The following is a 23,962-nucleotide window of genomic DNA, read 5'->3' as shown; positions in this document are numbered from 1 at the left end:
TTGAGGGAGTAATTGTATGCATTATGAGATTTTGAATTGGGACGATCATGGGAAAGAAAGTTTGATCATTAAGAGAAAGATTGCCTTCTGATTTGTTTCCTTGAATGGGTTCCTTAAGTCTAATAATATTTATTCCTACAAAGATAGTTATTCTGGAATTTAGGAAAAGGAAATGATGAAGAAGTAGGCTCTGAAGTGGTGGTATAACCCAAGGGAGATTAGTCCAGCATTGTTTTTGTGTGTGTACACTCAGGCCAAGAAAGATCACAGACGTGGAAAGGTTTGAAAAGAAAGCATCTTGAAAGATTGAAGAGAGGAGACTGGCTGAGTAGCTAGAGTAAAACCTGTTTTAAATACTTGGCAGGAAAATTTGGTAAACACCTTGTTTTCCAGGGTAGTTTTTACTTTCTTTGTAGAAAGCGTTCTTTGAAATTAATGCAAAAACTAATTCCCTGATTTTGTAATGTATGCTGATCCTTGTGCTTGTGTAGCTCCTATATTAATGTATTATTTGAGGTAGAATAAAAAAGCACACGGCAGTGACACACCTGTTCAGTGACATTGCTCTGAAGCTCAGGTTTCTGATCTGAAGGAAACTCTTGTATCCTGTCCCTGTATCCTCGTGATTATTTTTTTTTGACCACGATAGGTGCTTAATTATTTTGATTTGCTTTGGTTTTCAGTCAATTTTGATTCCATTTTTATGTTCCATTTTTTTGAATCATGAAAATTAGAAGAAATTTGCTGATTATAAAAAGGAGCTTTGGGTCACTTAAGGAAAAGCTATTTTCGTAAACAGGCAAATGACATATTTTTCTTTTCACAATTTTCAGGCGCTGCTTTGAATTTTTAGATCTACTTTTACAAGAATGGCAGACACATTCATTGGAACGGTAAGCCTCTGATTTGCTGGTTTTCCCTCTGAGTTGAATCTTGAGTTTAATGTCTCAGCTAGCGATCCAGCCCACTCTGTGTGAGGAGTGAAGGAATCAGGGCATCTGTTTGCGTGGTAGCCGGTGGTGTTTCTCCTGAAGTGAGGCACAGGCCGCTGGCAGAGGCGCCTGGTGAGCCCCTCTGGCGGCCACGTGAGCCTGGGCGTGTGGACGGGGTGGCCCGGGACCCTGCATAGCCGGGACTCACTGCGTAGACTCTGGCCTGCCCCCTGGCATCCTGTCGGTCCCAGCCAGGTAAATGCTTATAGCTGCTCTTAGTAGGTGAGGGGTAACGAAAATCCTTAAAGGGATTTCACTCATTTGAAAGGTTCTCTTTTTGATCCGTTTGTAACAGAAAGTCAGCAGTTTTTCTCTTTATTCAGGCTGGAGTGTTTGAGATCCTCATGATAAAATGTAGGATTACCCCAGAATTCATAAAGAAGCTTGTCTCTATTTTGACAAGCCATTTTTAGTTCCTGTCAATTTTATGTGCCTGTTATTTTCTCTTAGTTAAATTTGGAGATGACAGACAATGATCCTGTGCCACTCAGTGTTTAGTGGTGTGCTGCACAGTCGTGAAGAACTTTACAGCATCTTAGACATGTTATGGGAGGAGGAAATGGCAGCCCACTCCGGTGTTCTTATCTGGAGAATCCCAGGGACGGAGGAGCCTGGTGGGCTGCCGTCTGTGGGGTCACGCAGAGTCGGACACGACTGAAGTGACTTAGCAGCAGCAGCAGCAGACGTGTTATGAGTAGTGGACTTGAACACATAGAGCTCTCCTGGAGTCCAGTTCAGTCCTGCAGGCCTCACTTTGGATCTAGAAGGTAGTCACGCATTTCAAAAGTATTTTGTTGTTCTTTGATCTCTTGGGTGTTATACCCTCTTGATCTGGTGATAGTATTGGGATTTAGAGAGGAAGATGGAATGAGGGATTGAACGTGGGGACAGGTGAGCAGGACAGAAAATGAGGATTCACTCAGCTGTGGCTTCCAGTGTTTGCTCGCTTCCTGGCTTAGCTTTGGCACTGAGCAGGTTCTCACCAGGGATTTACTGAAGGAGTGAAGGGATGAGGCAGAGAGTCTGATGCTGGTAAAATGGGTACCTACTGTTTGTCCTGTGAAATTATTCAGTTATTGGCCTTTTTCTTCAAACCATTCTGTATTCAATGAGAGTTTTAATGGTATCTTCTTAGCTAGGGTAGAACCTAACTGAAAAGAACACCTGTATATAAAATGTTTACATCATTTCATAAAATAGTTCATATCATATAGTGGAAAACATTCTTTAATTATAGAAATGTGATGCAGAAAGCCTTTTCAGTGTTAAGTGTTTATGTGTTATTATTATCTCATTATAATTCCTATAGGAACCTATTGTGACCATGGAAAAGCAGGATTTTTTTTGTTTGAGTTCATAAGATTGAGCTAAGTAAATATGGCCTGAAAAATACCAGTCATCACTAAAGGAAAAAATCCCAGGAGAGAAGAGTTGTGTGTGTCTGTTCATGGGGAAGGGGTGGGACAGAATCAGAAATCAGTTAGCAAATGTGCTGGTTTTCTAGGCTGCGTGTTTCTCAACTCTGTGGGCACAAAGGTTCTACCTTCCACGTTGCCATTTTGAAGTTATTTCTCATACCTGTTTTTATCTGCATAAGACTGTGTATTAATGATGTACTGCTTTCATTTCTAACTATACAGACACATATCAGTATTAGCTGAAACGATAAAGAAGGGAATACATGATGCTGATTCAGAAGCAAGGATAGAAGCCAGAAAGTAAGTGTTTGGTGAACACCACTTTCTTAAGTCATTGCTTTTCTATTTCAGGTTCACTGTCTAGATTGCCTTATAAAAGCTCATTAAGTCACATGAACATGGCTTGTTAATCATAACTTTGTTAATGTGACCCAAAAGACCATTTCAAAATATTTCTCTAATTTTTTGTTTCAAAGGTTGTGGAGTGCCCAGGCCTGAAAGCCTGATTGGCACTATTTGAACATAAATGGGACTGATGTGGACAGCAGAAAAAGCTCATTTTTAAATTTATGCGAAATTATCACATGAGCCAGAAAAGCACTTGTCTGCGTGTCCCATGTCTTCTCTTACTCACCCAGCTCTGTTAGTCCCCAGTGGCTTGTTGATTTACTGTGAAAACTCCCCATCATGGGGATTCTTACCCGGGGACCACATCTCTGCATCTCTGCCAGGGTGAGGTGGGCGCCTGGAACGTGGATGAGGGTGGCTCAGGCTGACCGCAGTCTGCAGCTCACTGACCTGCTCACGTTTGGAGTCATCGTACCACTAGGACTGGCTGTGATGCGGCCAAGAGCGTGTGGCCCCCACATCCCTTTGCCTCTCTGGGGGTCATCACGCCATCCTGACTGTAAATAGCAGTTTTAAGTCTGATGCTCAGATGTCTTCTCTCAGACAGCACAAAGATACACACTTCCCGTGTTGCTTTGGGGCTGTTTTTCTCTGTGTTCCTACCTGAACAAGTGACTCAATCAGGAATGGATTTATTAATGATCTACTTGTGCTCTTTTTGTCCTTATTTTACATTTTGTGCCCCTCCCCATTTTTTTCTAGTTTTTTAATCATAACACAGTATACCTTTCAAGTGGTTGTGAGCATCGTCCTGTTTTTCTATTCTGTATGTCACCTAAAGCCGTTTTAAATACTTTGAGCCAGGGAGTGTCGCATGCGTTTTGCTTCCACGGACCAGCCCCTCACATTCTAGGGGTAATCCTAGATGTTTTAGCCCTGTCTCCCCTAGTCTCCCCAGTCTTGCAGGTTAGGCTCTTTGATGTCCATGTTCTTGATGAGGCTGAGGGTCAGGCAGATGGAGTAGCTCGCCTGGAGTCGCAGAGCCAGCAGGCTGTGGGTGAGGGTCACGGCGGCCGTCCTCGCTCCTCACTCCCTCGCGCCGCTGCGGCTGCTGGTCCCCGGAGCTGAGGTCGGTCCCTGACGGTGTCCTGGGCTGCACGCCTGTGTGACCTGCTGCCGGTGACAGGAAGCCCGTGTTTTCCAGGTGTTACTGGGGTTTCCACAGTCACTTCAGCAGGGAGGCAGAGCACCTGTACCACACGCTGGAGTCCTCCTACCAGAAGGCCCTGCAGACCCACCTCAAGAGCTCGGACAGCGTGGTGTCGCTGCCGCAGTCGGACCGCTCGTCCTCCAGCTCCCAGGAGAGCCTCAAGTAAGCGCTGCTGCTGTGCTTTCGCCTGTGTGGGGTTTACGGTGGAAAGTTTGCTGCCTGAGCGCATGGGCCAGCACCTCGTCCTCTTGAATGCATATGTGCCTGTTATCGTTTCCCCCTTAATTCAGACGGAGCCTAGTGCTGGGGAAGAAGCAGGTGGCCTGGTCCGTGGTCCCTGGTCCCTGACCCCTGCCACAGGTGGTTTGTAGTGAAGTTTGCGTGTCAGTCCTGGCACAGTTTTGGAGTAGCACAAGCACAAGCAAATTGCGCCAAGTGTCTTCTAAGAGAACATAAGCATTAACTTGGAGACAGCTTTGGAAAGGGAGGGCATTCAAACCCTGGGGCTGATTGCACTACTGTCTTCATTCTTTATTTCTATTTTCTAAGACTTCTTGCCATGTGTTTGAAAGGTAGTCCAAAGCACAGGACTAAAGCTTTTCTGAAATTGGGAATTTCTAAGATTGTGGTCCAGATTACCCGTAGAATCCTGAGAAGTCTGAAATAATTCTTTGTGATCACAATTTCCCATTGTATATTTCACCTGTATTAATGCAGACGCAATGCACTTTTGATGATAGACGTGTTCCTTTATTTTCAGTCGGCCGCTCTCTGCCAAAAGAAGTCCTACTGGCAGCACCACCTCCAGAGGTGAGGTGGGCACCGTGGGGGAGGCTTCCTTGTCTGAGCCTGGGGTGGGCTGAGCGGTGGCGAGACGCCAGCTGCTGCTCCCAGGTCTGCAGAGGGTCGGCCCTGTTTCACGCCCCCACCTTCCCAGCAGAGCAAGGACAGCTTGTCAGGGTGACTCGGGCAGGCAGCCCTGTCCGTCTCACCACCACCCCCCCAACCCCCCCCCGCCCCGCCGCCCCGTACTTGGTGCTGCATGGGGCGTGTGTGTGTGTGTGTAAGATACTTCTGTGCTCTGAGCACTGGCTGGGATGCTGCAAGCATCCGGGACCTGGCATCTTTGGGGAGTGGGGACGGGGATGTTCCCTGAAACGGAGGTTGGGGGTGGTGTGTGCCGGGGGTGGGAGGGCGCCTTCACACCCACTTAGGAGGACACCGGCCAGATGCAAGTGAATTTTCATTGTTTCATGACTCTTGTGGATCAGAACTGTGGTCCATTTCTGTGGGACCTGTGGTTTTGGTTATGAAGGTGTGTGGAGTTACGGTCACTTGTCCTTCCCTCCAGCACCAGCTGAGCTCTGCGAGTGACCAGGAGCCACTGTTGGACAGTGCTCTGTACTCCAACCTTTGTGAAAACTTGATGTTTGTTTTCAGGAGAAACAGGACACACTCAGCCCTATGTGCTTGAAGGTCTAGTAGAAGCCCTTAGTCCTTGCTAAAGCTCACTCCTCCCCCTGCAGCTTCCACGGTCAGCACCAAGTCCGCATCCACCGCGGGGTCCCTGCAGCGGTCTCGAAGCGACATCGACGTGAACGCGGCCGCCAGCGCCAAATCCAAGATCTCCTCGGCTGCCGGCACAGCGCCCTTCAGCTCGGCCGCGGCCTTACCTCCGGGCTCATATGCGTCCTTAGGTAACCAGACCCCCGAGACCCTTCCCCACAGGTCTGCCGTTCGAGATGACACTTAACCTCAGATTAGATTGACTTACAGAGCAAATGACCAGAAACTTTAACTGAGGCAGGCCTCACGGTTGCAGGGCTAATGTTCAGAGTTAAGTGACCCTGTGTGCTGACTGCTGGTTTGCACTCTCGGGTGAGTGTCCTCTCTGCTGGGGCACCCGTGGTGCTTCCCTCCGTGCCACATGCCCCTCCCAGCATCCCAGCCTCCTCCCTTGTGGCTGGAGCTGGGTCTCCTCCCCTCCTGTCCCAGGGTGGGGTGCAGAGCCTGGCTGTCCCGGGAGGCTTTGCCTGGAGTGGGCACAGGGAGTGGGTAAGAAGGAGCTCCAGAGGAGCAGGAGGACTCCCTGACCAGCGAGCAGGAGGACTCCCTGACCAGCATGACCGATCCCATGGAAGGGTGTTGTCTGTCCCCGTGTCACCTTGGGAGGAGCGTGCACAGACTCTAATGGTAGCGCAGAAGATTTAAAAAATTACTTTGAAAAGAATTAGTGTCTGATAGCATGGTGGACTGGACACCTGTTGTAAGGCTTATAGTTTATTTCAGTTTATTTTTGTTAAAGCAGAGTTGTTCAAAGCCAAAGTCTAGAGACTTAGCAGGATTCGTTTTATTTTGGATTTTAAGGAAATGAGTGTGATTTAAACTTCATGAAACATCGAGACTTAACTGCTCCTGTGCTTTACAAACTAATCCCAAAGTCAGTTCCACGACTGATACCTGAGACCACGGGAGCAGAGTGGGAGAACACCAAGCAAAGGCTGGTGAGCCTGACCAAGCCAAGCAGCTTTTGAGTCTGTTTCCTCCACCTGTAAATTAGCTACGGCTATTAAATTATAGCCACCTGGTAACATATGTGGTAGTGACAAATGAAATTACATAGAAGTCTGTTGTAAACTGTCATCCTGTGAGATGAAGGAAACTGGCTGTGAGAGGAGCGTGGTTAATTTAGAAGGTCAGGTTTATAGTGTGGATGCTGTGAGATCAGTCTCGTCTTCTCTGCAGAAGTGTCTTCCTGAGATTGGGAACACAGCCAGTAAGAGCTCTCCTTTTATGTTGTTTATTTAACTGTTTCACCATCACGTAGGTGTGTTTAGGCTCTTGTGTTGATGTGTGATCACTGAGCAAGAGAGAAGTCAGAAGTCTGTCCTGTGTGAAGCCTTTCTGTTCGTTTTAGTTCTGTTTGATCCACCTTGAGGATCTTTAGTTAGTATGTGCTTCATTGTTTGAAAACTTGAGTTAAGTCACAGTAGTCCTTGTTTTTCTGTGCATAGTAAAGCTGTTTTAACATGGACCCTGTGGGCTCTACTGGGTGCTTATAAAAGTGCTCGGGTCTTCTGGTCTGATGACACAGAACTGACCCTTTAGAAGCGCTGATGATGAACGTTCAGCCCAGTGTTACCTTTTTTTTCCAAATGATGAGACTGGAGTAGTCCCTACTCTCCATCGCCTGAGAGCTTGACCTCAGCTTTCCTGATGTCCAGATCTATAAAACCCAAGCAAAATCAGCCCCCCAGTATAACACAGTCCTGCAGAGAAGCTGTTCCAGGTCCTGCTGAGGTGGACACACCACGTCTGTGCAGAAGTGTAGTGTTAAAGCTGATGGTCCTTTTCCCAACTTCTAGAGTCCAGACACACAAGGGGAGACATGGAGCCCCTAGGCCTCGACTCAGGTACCGAGCTGGGCGTGTGGCTGGGCTGGGGGCTGCTCTGCCGGCTTCCGGGGCTGCTGACTCACTGCCTCTGCCCTCAGGGTGTCTGTAGTTCCCCCGTTATTCTGCTAGTACAATACTTGGTTCCAAGAAGAAGGGACTCTTCAGAAGATGAGAGAAAATGAAACTGAAAGTTGCTCAGTTGTGTCCAACTCTTTGCAACCCCATGGACTATACAGTCCATGGAATTCTCCAGGCCAGAATACTGGAGTGGGTAGCCTTTCCCTTCTCCAGGGGATTTTCCCAAGCCAGGGATCGAACCCAGGTCTCCCGCATTGCAGGCGGATTCTTCACCAACTGAACCGCCAGGGAAGCCCAAGGAGGATGAGGTTGGCCAGATCAAAAACACAGCCCCTCAGCCAAGGCCTGACCCTGGGTTGTCCGCTCATGTGGTGTTTTCTGAAGGCAAAAAGCACATTCTCCTAAGCTGATTTCAATAGAAGGTGCACTTACTTGCTTCAGACTGTGCTTTGCTGTTGAACTTGTTTCCCTTTTAATTTTATTTAAATTGTACTTTTGCTTTTTTGGTAGCTAATAATAACATTCTGCTTTTTAATTTTTTTGATGTTACTAACTGTTCCCTGTTATCCCTTCCCTTGTTTTTTTAATTTGCTTAAAGATGGTACTGCCACTAAAGCGGAGGGTAAGCGGTTTGTCTCTGTGACGAGGTGTGTCCCCACGCGTGTTGCCTGGCGCCCGCGCCCTCCCTGGGGTCCCTGCATGACACGGTGCACGTGCTTCCTGCCACGTTCCTCCTCCTGTCTCCACTGGGTCTTGCCTTCCCTCGACCTGAGCGCTCCCCTCCTTCCTCGTTCAGTCGTTGTGCTTGTGGATTTGGGCTCCAGTGTGCTATCCACAGCGTGTCAGTCTGAGCCCACGCTGGGAGGCGCATCCCTGCGACCTCGGAGGTGACTCATCTCAGGTTTTGTCACTCCTGAAGCACCACCTCCATGTGATTCCTCCTCTTCACTTTGTGCTTTTGTGGGCCTTTCAGGATTGACCTTTCCTCTTGTAAACATACGTTTCAGTGTCAATTGGCAATGCAGGTTAAAGGCTGGTAAAGGTTTTATAGCAGGTAATTTCTAGACATTTAAAAAAAAAAATTCTTTTCTCTCCCCTGAAGCTACTGAATTATATGATACTGTTTCTGTTTGTCTCACTGACGCCAGCCCCATTCACTCATGTACTCTCATTCATCCACTCAGCAACCTGGGTTAAATGCCTTCTCTGTGCTGTGTTCTCTGGGACACACAGGAGCAAAACTGGTGGAAGAATTACACATCTCCACATCCACTTGGTTTTCTCTTTCTGTTGATCTCAAGAGGCTCTTTCTGATGTTTGATTCTTTTGAATTTTAGACAGAGCTCTTCCTGTCAGTACAGGTCTTTGAATAGCACCTGATAGACATGATCCGCTTTGCAAAGTCTCTAGATAGTAAGCATGATGTTTCAGATAATTGAAATACAGAGTTACCCCATTTGCGTGAGGTAATGGCTTAGACTCAGCAACCCTCAGGATAGTGATTTAACAATTAGGAACTGCTAGATTAAGTTCCTGCTTTACATTTAGCCCCTCTAAAGGCCAGCCAGCAGAGTAGACTGGGTTTTATCTCGAGATGTGCAAGCTCACAGTGCTTTTAATTCATACACTACTTTCTAAGAAACTCACAAAGGAAAAATTGGAATGAAATTTTTAAAAGACATATAGTCTCAAGATCAATGTTCTTCAGTTTTATCTCATCATAAAATTCTGGAATCTTGCTTACAAGAGCAGAGTCCTAGGTGCTGCCCTTTGAAAATTCTGATTAAGTTTGGAACAAGCAAGGAACCTGAATTTTCGACAGGCTCCACTGACGGTTCTTGGAGTTGGATAAGCTTTTGAAATGAGAAGTTTCCAAAATGAAAAATGGACAAAAGGCCCGTGGCACCCTAAGGCTGCCATTTGTGATAGAAGACTGAGGCTAGGTGTGATTTTCTTACATTTTTTAGTTGAAACAAGTCATTTTATGTTTCTCTTTCTCCAAGAAAGGATCTTAAGTATTTCCTCAGCCTAGATGGACAGGGAATAGAGTAGGATACAATAATAATGCAGATGAGACAGAAAGTTAGAGACATGATGTGGGAATTTCCACATTTTTTGCAGGGTGTCCTGGTTGGTTTCATATCCCTCTATGAGAGAATGGAAGTCAGCCTGTTATTCCACCCAGCAGTGGAGATTTTACACTTTTTTTTACCCTTCAGTTTTCTTTTACCTATCCAGGGTAAGGTCAGAGGGTTGCTTGCTCAATTATTGTGCTGAAAGCTGAGGACAAGAAGTCTCTTTCCAGTCCTCCTCCTGGTAGAAAAGTGGAGGATGATCTGTGGGCCCTTAATCATACAGAATTCCATGTGCTTCGACCTTGGTCCCAGGGCCATCCTGGCTGTCACAGCGCTGGCTGGTCAGAGCCTCCAGCCTTGTGTGATGATGAGATGGAAAAGAGAGGCCGTGGGAGCCCTTTGAGCTGTCATTTCTGTCTGTTTCAGCTGTGAATTTTAGCAGGCTGCTTAGAAAAGCTCCATACACAGCGAACATCATTTAGCATCTTGTCAAGAGTTTCCTGTCGGAATTTTTAGGATCATTTTGAGTCTTTTGAAAATTTGTTAATATGTGCGTTGAGTATATTACTCTCTGTTTCGGTAGCTCTTAGGACAAGCACTAGATACTTGCAGCAGGAGGCAGAAATTTAAATTGGTAGTTGGCAGCTCTGAATTCAAAATTCAAACTATACATTTGCAGTCTGGTGAGTCCCTTGTTACAGTGATTGAGAAAAATAAATATTCTCTGGGGGTTCCTTATCGCACACATGAAATAGCTATCCTGACATTTACGACTAATCAAAAAAATGTTTTTTGTGAAGAATTCAAAGCTCAACTTTTGGACAAAAGTTTATTTCCAGGTTATCTTTCAGCGTGTTATGTTCAGTGACTTGGAGGATTTGGAAGAAGAAAATTTGAAAGAAATTGATTTGTAATCAATCACCACTGACCCTTGAACAGCATGGGTTTGCAGCGTGTGGGCCCACTTGTAGGCGGATTGTTTTCAGTAAGCACGCAGTCCTGCGCGGTCTGCACTCATTTGATCTGCGGATGTGGAGGCAGCTGTGGGACTTAGCATCTGTGGACTAGCACATCCCCAGCAGGCACAGAGCCCCCTGCAGATACTCAGCTTATGAAGAAAATGAATGATTCTTATCTTCTCATTGCTTGCTTTTTTTTTTTTTTAATTGCTGGGTTCAGGAAATGTATTATTCATATTTTTTCCAAAATAACTTAAAATGAAGAGTTAAAGTACTTAAAAAAAAACTTCAGTGACCTGTGGATACTGATGACTTGCTGATGGTTTCAGAGAATAAGTTATCATATGTTATTAGATGGTCAAGGGCCATGCTTAACTATTGGTGATTTTCATTAAGATTACATGATTAAAAAAAGACTCTGCAGCCCTGTTGCTTTTTAGGAAAAGAAACTTAGATTTTAGTTCCATTTTACTGGGAGATAAAACATTTGGTATTGCTGTATATTTATCCAAGCAATTTTAAGTGATTAGTCTTTTTGCACAATGAAAAAATGTGCCTATGTATAGAAATAAAAGTGTTAAGCTTCTTTTACTTTTATCTTTAAAACATATGATGAAAGTCATCTGTGTAGAGGGACACTTAGAGTGCTCAGCTTTCCACCTTTCTTTCATAAACGCCACGTGGGTGTGCAGTCGAGTGTGGTGTGCCCCAGCCAGTGAGTGGGAAGCAGTTCGTGGGCCTGGAGCTCCCCAGCTCGAGAGTGAGATTTCCGTGGAGGCCTGTGCTTTCTCCCATCTCCACGTGGAGCTCAGGCAGGAGCACAGAGACCCGAGTGATGGGAGGCTGTTGAATGACTTTTAGCTGTCTTCGGCTAAATTGAACGTGGGAGAACCATGCTTCCAAGTTAAACCAGTTCACCGGTTTCATTTCCTGCTCTGAGGGCTTTTCTACAAGAAGGGCAGTGTGACTGGAAGCAGTTCTCAGCAGCACCATCAGCCGGCCTTGATGGACAGGTGTTCTTTGATCCTCCCTCCACATAAGTCAAAGGCTGCACTCCTCCTGCAGGTCTGGTTTCCTGTGGGTCTGCATTTCTCTAGATATATGCATTCTCTAAATGCCTCTCTCGTCTCTCCTTCCAGAATTTTCCCCCCTAATATCCCCTTTCAATATCTTTTACTTTTGCTGGCTTTTTTTTTTTCCCCCACATCTTCTGTCTTTGTCAAAACACAGTATGAATGAATATGCCATTAACAGGTCATGGTATAGAACTGAAGTATATTTTTACTGTTTGTTATGTTTATTGAGTAGACTTTATTTTTCCTAAAGACCATAGAGTATTTTATATTATCTCTTTAAAACATATGCAGGCATTTTTAGTAATATTGCCAAACTAATATAATTACTAAAACTAAACCTCTTCCAATAAAAGAAATATACTTCTTGTTGTTATTATTAAGTTGCTAAGTCATGTCTGACTTTTTGCAACCTCATGAACTGCAGCACGCCAGATTTCCCTGTCCTGTGTCTTCTGGAGTTTGCTCAGATTCGTGTCCATGGAGTCGGTGATGCTATCTAACCATGCCATGGATAGTTTTATATACATATCTGAGTACAACACAACAGAGGCCCTTTAGACTTCCAGAAACTGATTTTAAGGGTGCTCTGAGGTTTCTCATGTAATCACCTCAGTGAGAGTTGAGTTATCACTAAGACAGCATTTTAACTAGTATATATCCATGAAAAGATGGGTTTGGGGGAAAAGAAACCTTTTTACCTTCAAACTGACATGATCTCTCTCTTGACTCTGTCTCAGGCAAAGCAAAAACCAGTCTTCCCCAATTTGTAACTAAACTTCTTCTCACACAAATTGTGCTTTCAGTTCATCTTACCTGTGTTATCTGGAAACCCCAACCTGATGGATTAAAATGGTCTGCATTTACAGCTCCCAAGGATGCCTGACAGGAGCAAACATTGAAGTTCTACAGAGAAAGCCACTCTCAAATCTGGTGTCTTAGGGTTCTCACAGATTAAAGTATGCCAAATATGAGCTCATAGTCCAAAATTACATCTATGATGAGTGATAAACAGCAAAGGAAAAGAATAAAAACATAATTAATCTCTTTAAGACTTAAGGGTCTTTTATATAATATAAAATTGCTATACTTAAATGATTAAAAGAAATAAAAAACTTGTATATTTAGCAGTGTGCAGAATTCAGTAGTCTGAATGATCTTTGCAACTGAGAACAGATCACTCATCGCCGTGAAGCCACACATGTACATTCTTTAGCCAGAGCAGAAACCATGGGAGATGAGAGCCAAAGCTGGTTTGCATCTTGAGGTTTTGCTGAATCCTGGAGACCTGGGGCATTGCTCTGAGTGCGTAGGGCATGGAGTGACAGAAAGTAAGCCCGAACTACCCAAGACCTATGTCATCACCGGTGAACAAGAGGTTAGCTCTACTAAATAGGAGAGGGTGAGGGAATCTACCCACTGGAACCTCAGTTACTGGGTGGAGCAGGGAAAGTAATCTTACCTGAAAATCTGCAACCATAAATTGGGTCTTCATGCAGATTTTTGCTCAGAATTTGTGCTACTTTTGTGGTCTGAAAAATCCAAATAGATAAGTCAGTTTAAAGTGACTGTGAATTGCTTGTCTCCATAGGACACTTGCAGAAGCAAACATAGATCTTCATTAGAAGAACTCAACTTCAGTATAGATCTTAAAGAGTTCCCATAAAGTTCCAAGAAAAGAAACCATTTTGTTGTCTTGATATTTAAAGAAATAAAAACTTAGAAAGACAAGCAAGGTAGTAAGAGGTTTCAGTTCAGTTCAGTTCAGTCACTCAGTCGTGTCTGACTCTTTGCAACCCCATGAATCGCAGCACGCCAGGCCTCCCTGTCCATCACCAACTCCCGGAATTTATTCAAACCCATGCCCATCGAGTCGGTGATGCCATCCAGCCATCTCATCCTCTGTTGTCCCCTTCTCCTCCTGCCCTCAATCCCTCCCAGCATCAGGGTCTTTTCCAATGAGTCAACTCTTTGCATGAGGTGGCCAAAGTATTTTTAGCCAGGCTAAATACTTTCTTTTTTAAAAAAAAATCACTTTCAAACCTTATAGTTTTCAAATATATGTATGGAACATTCAAATGAATGTACTGAGCAGCTCAGTACATCCAGGAGAATAATCTTATATCAGAAGATGAAGACAAAGCATTTAAAAATTTAATTAAAAAAACACAAACATTTTTGACAAATTCTTAGCAATTAGGAATGAGTTTACTTTACTTGTTTAAATATAGTTTTTATGAAATTCCAGAATTTAAAAAAAAAAACAAAAACTGTGGCTCAAGATAACAAAACCCACTTTGTACTCCTTTTTAGCTTTGTGCTGTGTGTTCCAAAACAGCAGGTGAAGTAATCAAAGGGTAGAGTTTGAAGGGAGAAAACTGAAGTCTCATTTGAACCTGGTTTTCTATTTAGATAATACCAAATAATCTACATGTAAATGGGTAGAATTAATAAAAGTTTAGCAAGATTCCTAGAGTTAAGGTCAAACGTGTTAAGATCAATTCTTGTTTGTGAACAAGTTAGGAAATATAATTTAATAAACTATATTCTATATAATAAAAATAAGGCACCTTTGAAGAAGTCTATAAAATTGGGTAAAGCTTTTGGATAAAGCTTTATAGAAAAACACTGAAGAAAGTGATACAGAGAAAACAGTAACAAATGGAAAGATTGATATCATAAAGCTGTCTTTTGCCCCCAAAATTAATCCCAGGTTCCACAATTCTAGTCAGACTTTCACAACGTCTATTTATTGTATGTTCACGTGCATATGCAAGAGAGCAAAGGGCTGTATGGAAAAGTGGCTTGATTTGCCCAACCAGCTTAGAAGGTGGTTTTGAAAAGCTGCTCACAGCCATGTACGTTGCACAGAATGGACACCTGGACTACTGGGGCAGACTCGACAGTGGAGAAACAGAGCCCTGTGTGTATACAAGTGCTTCATAGGTGACATTGGTGGCTCTTTACATTAGTAAGAAAGGGGTTGTGCCTTCCATAGCCATATGGAAAAAGGGAAATGGCTCTCCCCTTTAATTGGAAGAAAAGTCACTTCCATAAGTGACCTCACAAATGTTGAGCCAAACCGTCAGTTTTGGGAAAATATGTACCCTATGATAAAGTTACATTTAAAATATGTAAAATAATGCCATCTATTTCTTGGTTATACAACCATGTATAGTAAAAATATAAATGTAAGGGAATGATGAACACTGGGTTTCAGCTCATGTTACCAAAAATGTTGCAGGTTGAGGTGAAGGATACAGAAGGTTTTTATTTTCTTGACTGAATGGGTGTGGATGCTCATTTAAAAAAATTTTTGTGGTCTAAGTATTTTATAAAAATTTAAACAAAAAAGTAAATTCAGCTATTTTTCATCTTCAGTTTGGTCTGGTGACTGCCTGGATATAGCTTGGTGACTTCCTTAGGAGACTAACTCTTAGGTCAGCCAGCCATCCATGCATGGGAGTCTAAACCATTGGTGGGACATTGGATAAAGGAATTAATCCCCATGCTTCTCTGTTTCCTTATCTGTAAAGTGGGATTAATTAGGTATGCTGCTATGGGGATATTGAGTTCACATTTATGTGGTTCATAGTGATATGGTGTTCAGTCACTAAGTCATGTCCGACTCTTTGCAACCCCATGGACTGCAGCACGCCAGCTGTCCCTGTCCTCCACTGTCTCCTGGAATTTGCTCAGACTCATGTCCATTGAGTCAGTTGATACCATCCAACCATCTCATTGTCTGTCAATCCCCTCCCTTCCTGCCTTCAATCTTTTGGGTCTTTTCCAGTGAGTTGGCTCTTCGCATCAGGTGGCCAAAGTATTGGAGCTTCAGCTTCAGCATCAGTCCTTCTAATGAATTTTCAGGGTTGATTTCCTTTAGGATTGACTGGTTTGATCTCCTTGCAGTCCAAGGGACTCTCAACAGTCTTCTCCAGCATCACAATTTGAAAGGCGTCAGGTCTTAGGCACTCAACCTTCTTTATGGATCAAATCTCATATCCGTACATGATTACTGAAAAAACCACAGCTTTGACTATACGGACCTTTGGCAAAATGATGATCTCTGCTTTTTAATACACTGTCTAGGTTTGTCACAGCTTTTCTTCTAAGGAGCAAGCGTGTTTTAATTTCATGGCTGCCTGCAGTCACTCATAGTGAGTTTGGAACCCAGGAAAATAAAATATGCCACTTTCCTCCACTTTTTCCCCATCTTGTTTCTGTGAAGCGATGGGACCGGATACCATGGTCTTTGTTATTTGAATGTTGGGTTTTAAGCCAGCTTTTTCTCTCTCCTCTTTTCAGCCTCATCAAGAGGCTTTTTAGTTCTTCTTTGCTTTTTGCCATTAGAGTGGTATCATCTGCATATCTGAGGTTACTGGTATTTCTCCTGGCAATCATGATTCCAGCTTGAGCTTCATTCAGCCCAGCATTTTGCATGATGTACTTTGCATATAAATTAAATGAGCAGGGTGATAATATATAGCCTTGATGTGATCCTTTCCTGATTTGGAACTAGTCCGTTGTTCCATGTCTGGTTCTAACTATTGCTTCTTGACCTGCATGCAGGTTTCTCAGAAGTCAGGTAAGGTGGTCCGGTATTCCCTTTTCTTTAAGAATTTTCCACAGTTTGTTGTGAAAGGCTTTCATGTAGTCAATAAAGCAGAAGTAGATGTTTTTCTAGAATTCCCTCGCTTTTTCTATAATACAATGGATGTTGGCAGTTTGATCTCTGGTTCCTCTGCCTTTTCTAAATCCAGGTTGTACATCTGGAATTCTTCAGTTCACATACTGTTGCAGCCTAACTTGAAAATTTTGAGCATTACCTTGCTAACGTGAAATGACTGCAATTATACAGTAGTTTGAGCATTCTTTGTCATTGCTTTTCTTTGGGATTGGAATGAAAACCGACCTTTTCCAGTCCTGTGGCCACTGCTGAGTTTTCCAAATTTGCTGGCATGTTGAGTGCAGCACTTTAACATCATCATCTTTTAGGATTTGAAATAGCTCCACTGGAATTGCATCACCTCCACTAGCTTTGTTGCTAGTAATGCTTCCTAAGGCCCACTTCACACTGCAGAATATCTGGCTCTAGGTGAGTGACCACGCCATCTTGGCTATCCAGGTTATTAAGAGCTTTTTTGTATAGCTCTTCTGTGTATTCCTGCCACCTCCCTCTTCTTAATATCTTTACTTCTGTTTCTGTCCTTTTTTGCACCCATCTTTGCATGAAATGTTCCCTTCATAGCTCTCATTTTCTTAAAGAGATCTCTAGTCTTCCTGATTCTACTATTTTCTTCTGTTTCTTCGCATTGCTCAGTTAAGAAGGCTTTCTTACGTCTCCTTGCTATTCTCTGGAACTCTGCATTCGGTTGGATACATCCTCCCCTTGTGTTAGTTGCTCAGTCACGTCCGACTCTCTTGACCGCATGGACTCTAGCCCTCCATTGCTCCTCTGTCCATGGACTTCTCCAGGCAGGAATCCTGGAGTGGGTTGCCATGCCCTCCTCCAGGGGATCTTCTCCTCACTCCTTGGCTTTCTGCTTCTTTTCTCTTCTCAGCTGCATGTCAGGCCTGGTCAGATGACCGCTTCGCCTTCTTGCATTTTCTTGTCTTTGGGATGGTTTTGGTCACCACTGCCTGTACAGCTTTATAAACATCCGTCCAGAGTTCTTCAGGCACTCTTTCAGATCTAAATCCTTGAATCTGTTTGTCACTCCCACTGTATAATCATAAGGAATTTGATTTAGGTCATGCCTGAATGGTCTAGTGGTTTTTCCTACTTTCTTCAATTTAAGCCTGAAGTTTGCAATAAGGAGCTCATGATCTGAGGCACAGTCAGCTCCAGGTCTTGTTTCTGCTGACTGTGTAGAAAGAGCTTCTCCATATTCAACTGCAAAGAATATACTCAATCTGATTTCTGTATTGATATCTCTCTGAAGAGTCACCTCTGGTGTTGGAAGATGGTGTTCACTATGACCAGTGCGTTCTCTTGGCAAAACCCTTGTTAGCCTTTGACCTGCTTCATTTTGTACTCCAAGGCCGAACTTGCCTGTTATTCCAGGTATCTCTGAACTTCCTACTTTTCTATTCCAATCCATTCTGATGAAAAGAACATCTTTTTGGTGTGTTCTAGAAGGTCTTGTAGCTCTTCATAGAACCATTGGACTTCAGCTTCTTTGGAATTAGTGTTAGACTTGTGTTACTGTGACAATGAATGGTTTTCCTTGGAAGCAAACTGACATCATTCAGTCGTTTTTGAGTTTGCACCGAAGTACTGCATTTTGATCTCTTTTCTTGACTATGAGGGCTACTCTATTTCTTCTAAGGAATTCTTGCCCATAGTAGTAGATGTAATGGTCATCAGAGTTAAATTCGCCCATTCCCATCCATGTTAGCTCATTGACTCGTAAAGATGTTGATGTTCACTCTTGCCATGTCCTGCTTTACTGCGTCCAGTTTACCTTGATTCATGGACCTAACATTCTAGGTTCCTGTGCAGTATTGTTCTTTACAACATCGGACTTTACTTTCTCCACCAGACACATCTATGCTAATTTTAATATAGACTGTAGAATTTTTAGGTCTTTTCATTCGATTCCTCTTAAAAGTCATTGATTCTTTCTAGCTTTCTTCTTCTTCTTTTTTTTTAAATTAAGTGCCATGCTTTCTTTTATTGCTCCTTACCCTCATTTCTTGAACCTTTTTCAAGCTTTCAGATTTGTTTTCCTGTATTGCCTTTCTGCAGATTTTCTCAGTTGATGAGGTAGATGTGCTTTTGAACAACATAAGAAGCCAGTGGGAATTCAGATTGTTTTGTTTTCAGAATAGCAAAATCAGTTTGCTATTCTGATTGAATTATGGAAGTTGAGCATTTTGTGTCCCTTTGAAAACAAAGAATCCCTGAATTTAAAAATTAATTTTTAATCATTCTAGTCTTACCATCAGTGATTGACTGTTTATGAATTCATTTTTATATTGTTTCATGCTTTAATAATTGGCGTTAACACATTGCTTTACATAAAACGTCAAATTTTTTCATAAATGCTTATGACATTACGTTATTTTTAGGTCATTTCTCTAGGTACTCCTAATATTGATTCTTTTAATAAACTTCATCTTTTGTAACCTAGAAACTTGCTAGCATACATGCTTTAAAATAGAAGTTTAATGCTATTTATCAAGACAATATTTATTCTCCAGGGTGCTGTAGTTTTTGTTGATTGCCAGGTTAAGAAGATTTTTTGTTTGTTTGTTTATTTTGTTTTCCATTTACTCTTGTTTTCCCCTATAGTATTTTTATGAAGATGACAGCTAATATTCTTTTCTGCTTTTGGAAATATGACAGATTATGTAGACAGTAAACAGGAGAGAGAATTTTTAAAAATTGTGGAAAAATTATTCAAGTGACTGTCACCTCATCTGAAAATAGAATATGCTGAGATAGTTGAAACAAAAACACCTGATAGGTGCGTGAGTACCTCTGGGGAGTTTCTGACATGTCTGTAGAATCTGTGTATACAGACCGGTGCACATGTTCGTGTCAAGACCACACGTGGGGAGACCTGCTACCCTGGAGGTGACTCAGCCCATGCCCCTCGTTTGCGGTCTGGGTGCTTTGCTGAGTGGGTCGCACTTACTGGAAACATTACGGAAGCACTGTGTTTGCTGTGTCCTCCAGGCCGGATCCGCACGCGACGGCAGAGCTCCGGGAGCGCCACCAACGTCGCCTCTACACCGGACAGTCGGGGCCGCAGTCGCGCCAAAGTGGTCTCACAGTCCCAGCGTAAGAAGTACACTTTATGCTGTCTGCTATCTTAGTTTTACCCAACAGCCATTCTGCAGGTGGAAATTTGTATTATTTTTGTCAACTTTAGAGGGAAAACACATTTTGGTGACTCTGAGACACTGAATGATCTTTATATTTGTTGGATAAACTTACACAATGGAGTATTCCAGTACCTACCTTTCCAAGCAACTTACATTCTGTTTAAATTTTGTAAGCAGTGAAATGTAGTTTCTCATCTCCCCCTCAAGCCTTTCGAGCTGAGCTGTGTCTGGGCTGTGACCCGTTTTGCTGCTGATGAGGACTCCTGAGTAATTTAAGAATAGCACCCAGGAGGTGACTGCTCACGCTGAGGTCTCTTTCCAGCGGCAAGAAGTAAATCCATTCAGAGCCCCCCTAGCCCGCTGTGCTAACACGTCACCCTGCTCCTCTTCCTGCCAGTGTGGGCTCTTGCTTTCGCTCGGCTGCCCTCGCCTCCATTATTGCTTCTCTGTATATGTCACGCCACTTGACTGTCAGCATCACCCGTGAGAGCACCCATGCATGGGATGAGCGGATCCTCACCCAGGATCCAGTCCTGATGCCTCACTTCCTGGCCCCACAGGCTTCCCGTCTGTGCACGGGAGTGGGGCGGGTGTCAGGGTCCTTCTGGGCAGGGCGGCCAGGCCCCAGGAAGGCTGCCCTTCCCTCAGCACTGCACTCATCAGCTGCTGGTGTCTGCCGGGCTTGTGTAGAGAGCGACTCGTCGGCAGCCAGTCCTTCGTTCCTCTCGTAGATGCTCAGAAGCTCTTTCTCAGCTCCCCCGGATTTAGGTACTTTCTCAGGTCCCTTTGATAATTAAGAGTCCTCATGTTGAAACAAGCTTTTATTTTCTTTCTAAAACGAAAGTGCAAAGTCAGTCATATTGTTGGGAGGCTACACAGCCCGGGCTTGTCTGACGCAGAAGCCCATGCTTTTAGTGTCTTACACCATGCAGTACAACATAAGTTGTGCAGGTGTAGTCCAGAAACTTCTGCTTAGGGAGTAATATCCTGGCTCTGGTTGTTCTGCTGAACTCTAGTGATGCCTGGAGTCACAGGTAGATATAATACTCAGGTCACAGGACTTAAATCATATCACAAGGAAATTTTTCATGACAAAAAATGTTCAGGACTCAGAGAATAGGTCAATATGTTTGAATTCAGTTGAATTTAAAAAATGTCTCAACCCTTTAGCTACACAAGTTTATTTTCTTTCATGGAAAGAGTTGAACAGTGTTTTTTACATTTTTTTATGTCTGCTGTTCATTGGCATTGGTCTCTGCAGGGGTTCCTGCCCCTTGCTGGGTCTTCTGCTTAAGAAGTGACGAAAATAAAGTCCCTTCTGTAGTGGGGATGAGAGAGCTTTAATTTTTCAGTCTTATAAAAATACTGCACCTTGCATTGGGGGGACACTTTAACTCTTCAGTTTTATTTTATTCCCTAAATTCCACTCAGAGGGAAGAGACAACACCAGCAAATGATCAAGCCTGGACCTTAAACTTATGTATATAAATCAGATATTTTTAAAAAATTATTTTAATAGGAGGTGAATATGAACACATCTGTATATTTTACAAATGTAGATATACTAGCATTCATAGTTCAGGTTTAAGAGTAAGTAGATCTCATTAATATTAGATTTAGGACAACAGCATATTTTAAATAGCTGAGGATTTAACTAGGTGAGGATTGATATTTGAGTGTTGAAGAATTTGGCATTAGACATTGTTAAGATGAAACTAGTTAGTAGCAGTTTCTCTCACTTTGTGGATGTTTATGGAGCCCTTCCTGTGGTGAGCATGGTGTACAGTGGTAGAGAACGCAGATGGTAAGTCACTTTCTGGAACTTCCCTGGTGGCCCAGTGGTTGAGACTCCATACCTCCACTGCAGGGGCCATGGTCAGGGAACTAAGATCGTGCATGGCGGCCAAGAAAAAAAAAAGAAGATGCCATCACTTCTGCCAGGCTGCTCAGAGCTAGAGAGCAGGTGCTCCCAAGGGCCCGGCACGCCCTCCGTCTGCCCCGTATCTCATCCGCCTGCGCTGTGCCCGGCGCAGGGTAGGTTCATAAGTGTTTTCATGGCTCATGGACAGGTAGAGAATAAATGCTGCTACAGTATGACGTGTATAAAATAAAAACAAGGACACAAGTAGGCTAGGAGGAACAAGACCTAGGAAAAACAGCTTTTGCTAATGTGTTTGTAAACCGACCCATTTGTGCTATGTTGCATGCTGACTTCTGTATTGTGTTATTGTCTTTTAATCCACTTTTTGCCTGTCCTTTGGTCTGCTCTCATAACCCAGGATCCAGATCTGCTAATCCTGCTGGTGGTAAGACATTTCTCTTCTTGCTGTTTTTATTTTTGTTTGTTTGTTTTTTGCATTTTCCCTCACCCCATGTGCCTCGCACAATATTAATTTCTCTCTTTATTATGAGCTTGATTTTTCTCCATTTTTTCTGCATGTTCAAATTCTAGGGTTTGAAATGGATTTCTTTTCTCCTTTTATACAGCCAAATAGTTTGTGTGCTCAAATTTTATGGGCAAAATTAATAGATTCTAAAATAGATTCTTCATGATAATGTGTATTGATAATTTTTATAATGAATTTCACTTAAATTGTAGTTAAGTCATTAAAAAGTACTAATTTTTGTAAGTGGTCATCTTAGTGGTTCATTTGAATTATGGAGGGGTGTGTGTGTGTAATTTCCAGGTAAGTTTTATTTCAAAGGTTTTTACTCTCTGGATCATTCTGTTCTTCTGCATTATTAATGTGTGCTTGATATTTGTGAATTTTGCCTTCTGTACGTAAGGGGATGATCTACCTAAGTTAATGACTGACATTTGGGTATGTTGGTCTGATCCTTAAAGATTTGCAGCTTGCTTTAAGAAAGAATTTTGTTTTACAAGAGATGCCTGTATAAGTGTCCAGTCACTTAGCCATTTATAAAAATTGCTAACTGTATATTATGGGGTTTTTTTTTGTTTGTTTTTGTTTTTTAACTTTTATTGGAGTATAGTTGATTTTTTTCAGATGTACAGAAAAGGGAATCTGTTATATGTGTGCGTATATCCACTGTTTTTTTAGACTCTTTCCCCGTGTAGGTCATTACAGAGTGCTGAGTAGAGTTCCCTGTGCTCTACTAAATTAGGTCCTAAATCAGTTACCTGTTTTATGTATAGTAGTGTGTTTCCAACAGTCCCCATCTCTCCAGGCTTATCCCCCCTGCTGCCCTTTCCCCATATTATGTTTCTGATTTCTTGCTTTACTGCATACACATCACAGCATGTATTCTGCATAATTTCTACCTTTGTGGGGTTTTTGAGCCTTCCTTCGAGACTTAGTACATAGTTTTTATTGAAATGTACAAGAGAATATACACCTGTTTGTTGGACTGTACGTTCGTGTGTGTGGAGAGATATGTTTATGCATAAATATAGGGTTTTGACTGCTCTGTCATGACTAGTATGTTAATCTTTTATTGGTATTGTCTTTCTGAGAGGTATGTAAATAATTATGGTCTTTTTGATTTCTCTCTGTATTTTTATCATTTTATGTCTCAGGGCTATGTTACTTGTAGCATAAAGTTTCATGATTGTTACATCTTTAAGGATATTATGATTTTCTTTTTTCAGTATTTTATTCTATTTTGTTGTTTTGTTTTATGTATGTTGTCTCTCATAAGCAACATACAGTTGAATTTCATTTCAGTTTTTTTAAACCAACCCAGGAATCTCTGTCTTTTAATAGATTAATTTAATCAGGTCACATTTATTATGATTACTGATACATTTGAGATTACTACTACCATTTTATTTTGTGATTTTTGTTTACCGTATTTCTGCCCCTTTTTCCATTTGTTACATTAATGGAGTCTTAGATCCATTTTCCTCCATTAATGTTTAAGAAATTTTTGTTATATTTCTATTCTTTCAGCCGTTTTTAACATATCCACTCCTTTAGGAAGCAAAACAATTATTTGATAAACACCTTTGTGATTACTGGTAGAGGTTTGTTATAGAATAGGGAGACTTTTTGTTCCGAACCTGAGCTTGTTCTTTTGAATCAGGAATTTGGCAGTCATTTCTGTAGAATTCCATCATTCGTTCTTCTATGTAAATATTTATAATTGGATGTTCTTTTATGCTCCTTCATTTTTAAAAAATATTAGTGATATTATCAACTAGAAAACTATTTTTACACAAAGTTCTCCTGGTATTTGGTTGAAACTACTGTGTAAAGTGACTTCTGAAATTACTTTTAACTTATTTCTTGATTTACGTTCATTATTCAATTCTGTTTTGGTTCACTTTTAGCTGGCAGCCGATCCAGTTCCCCAGGGAAATTGTTGGGAAGTGGTTATAGTGGCCTTGCTGGGGGTTCCTCAAGAGGCCCACCTGTGACGCCCTCTTCAGAAAAACGAAGCAAGATTCCCAGGAGTCAGGGGTGTAGTCGAGAAACAAGTCCAAGCCGCGTAGGATTAGGTAAGAATCCTCAAAGGTCTTGAACACCGTTCCCAACCTGGTCGTAAGTTTCCTGTAGGAAATCGCTGTTTCTGAACTGAGGATGTCATTTTGCCTGTGTTAAAAAGACACTTCAGTGTGTG

The 23,962-nt window shown here is 42.5% G+C and overlaps 1 protein-coding gene across 12 annotated transcripts in view; it reads left to right on the top strand.

The window, feature by feature from the left end:
• CLASP1 (cytoplasmic linker associated protein 1) overlaps positions 1-23,962 on the top strand; it is a 266,051-nt gene that overhangs the window by 160,428 nt on the left and 81,661 nt on the right. For 5 of the 12 annotated variants that reach the window (XM_043894520.1, XM_043894516.1, XM_043894515.1 and 2 more), the window contains exons 15-22: positions 834-893; positions 2,633-2,710; positions 3,963-4,130; positions 4,729-4,778; positions 5,495-5,665; positions 19,233-19,337; positions 21,661-21,687; positions 23,673-23,840. In XM_043894520.1, coding sequence (XP_043750455.1) covers positions 834-893; positions 2,633-2,710; positions 3,963-4,130; positions 4,729-4,778; positions 5,495-5,665; positions 19,233-19,337; positions 21,661-21,687; positions 23,673-23,840 — 827 coding nt within the window. Of the gene's footprint in view, positions 1-833; positions 894-2,632; positions 2,711-3,962; positions 4,131-4,728; positions 4,779-5,494; positions 5,666-7,333; positions 7,382-19,232; positions 19,338-21,660; positions 21,688-23,672; positions 23,841-23,962 lie in introns of all 12 variants that reach the window. The other 7 variants (XM_043894521.1, XM_043894519.1, XM_043894517.1 and 4 more) reach the window with 3 other exon arrangements.

The sequence above is a fragment of the Cervus elaphus genome, chromosome 33 (genome assembly GCF_910594005.1).
Source record: "Cervus elaphus chromosome 33, mCerEla1.1, whole genome shotgun sequence".
NCBI lineage: Eukaryota > Metazoa > Chordata > Mammalia > Artiodactyla > Cervidae > Cervus > Cervus elaphus.
This window is presented reverse-complemented; position numbering and strand designations above follow the sequence as displayed.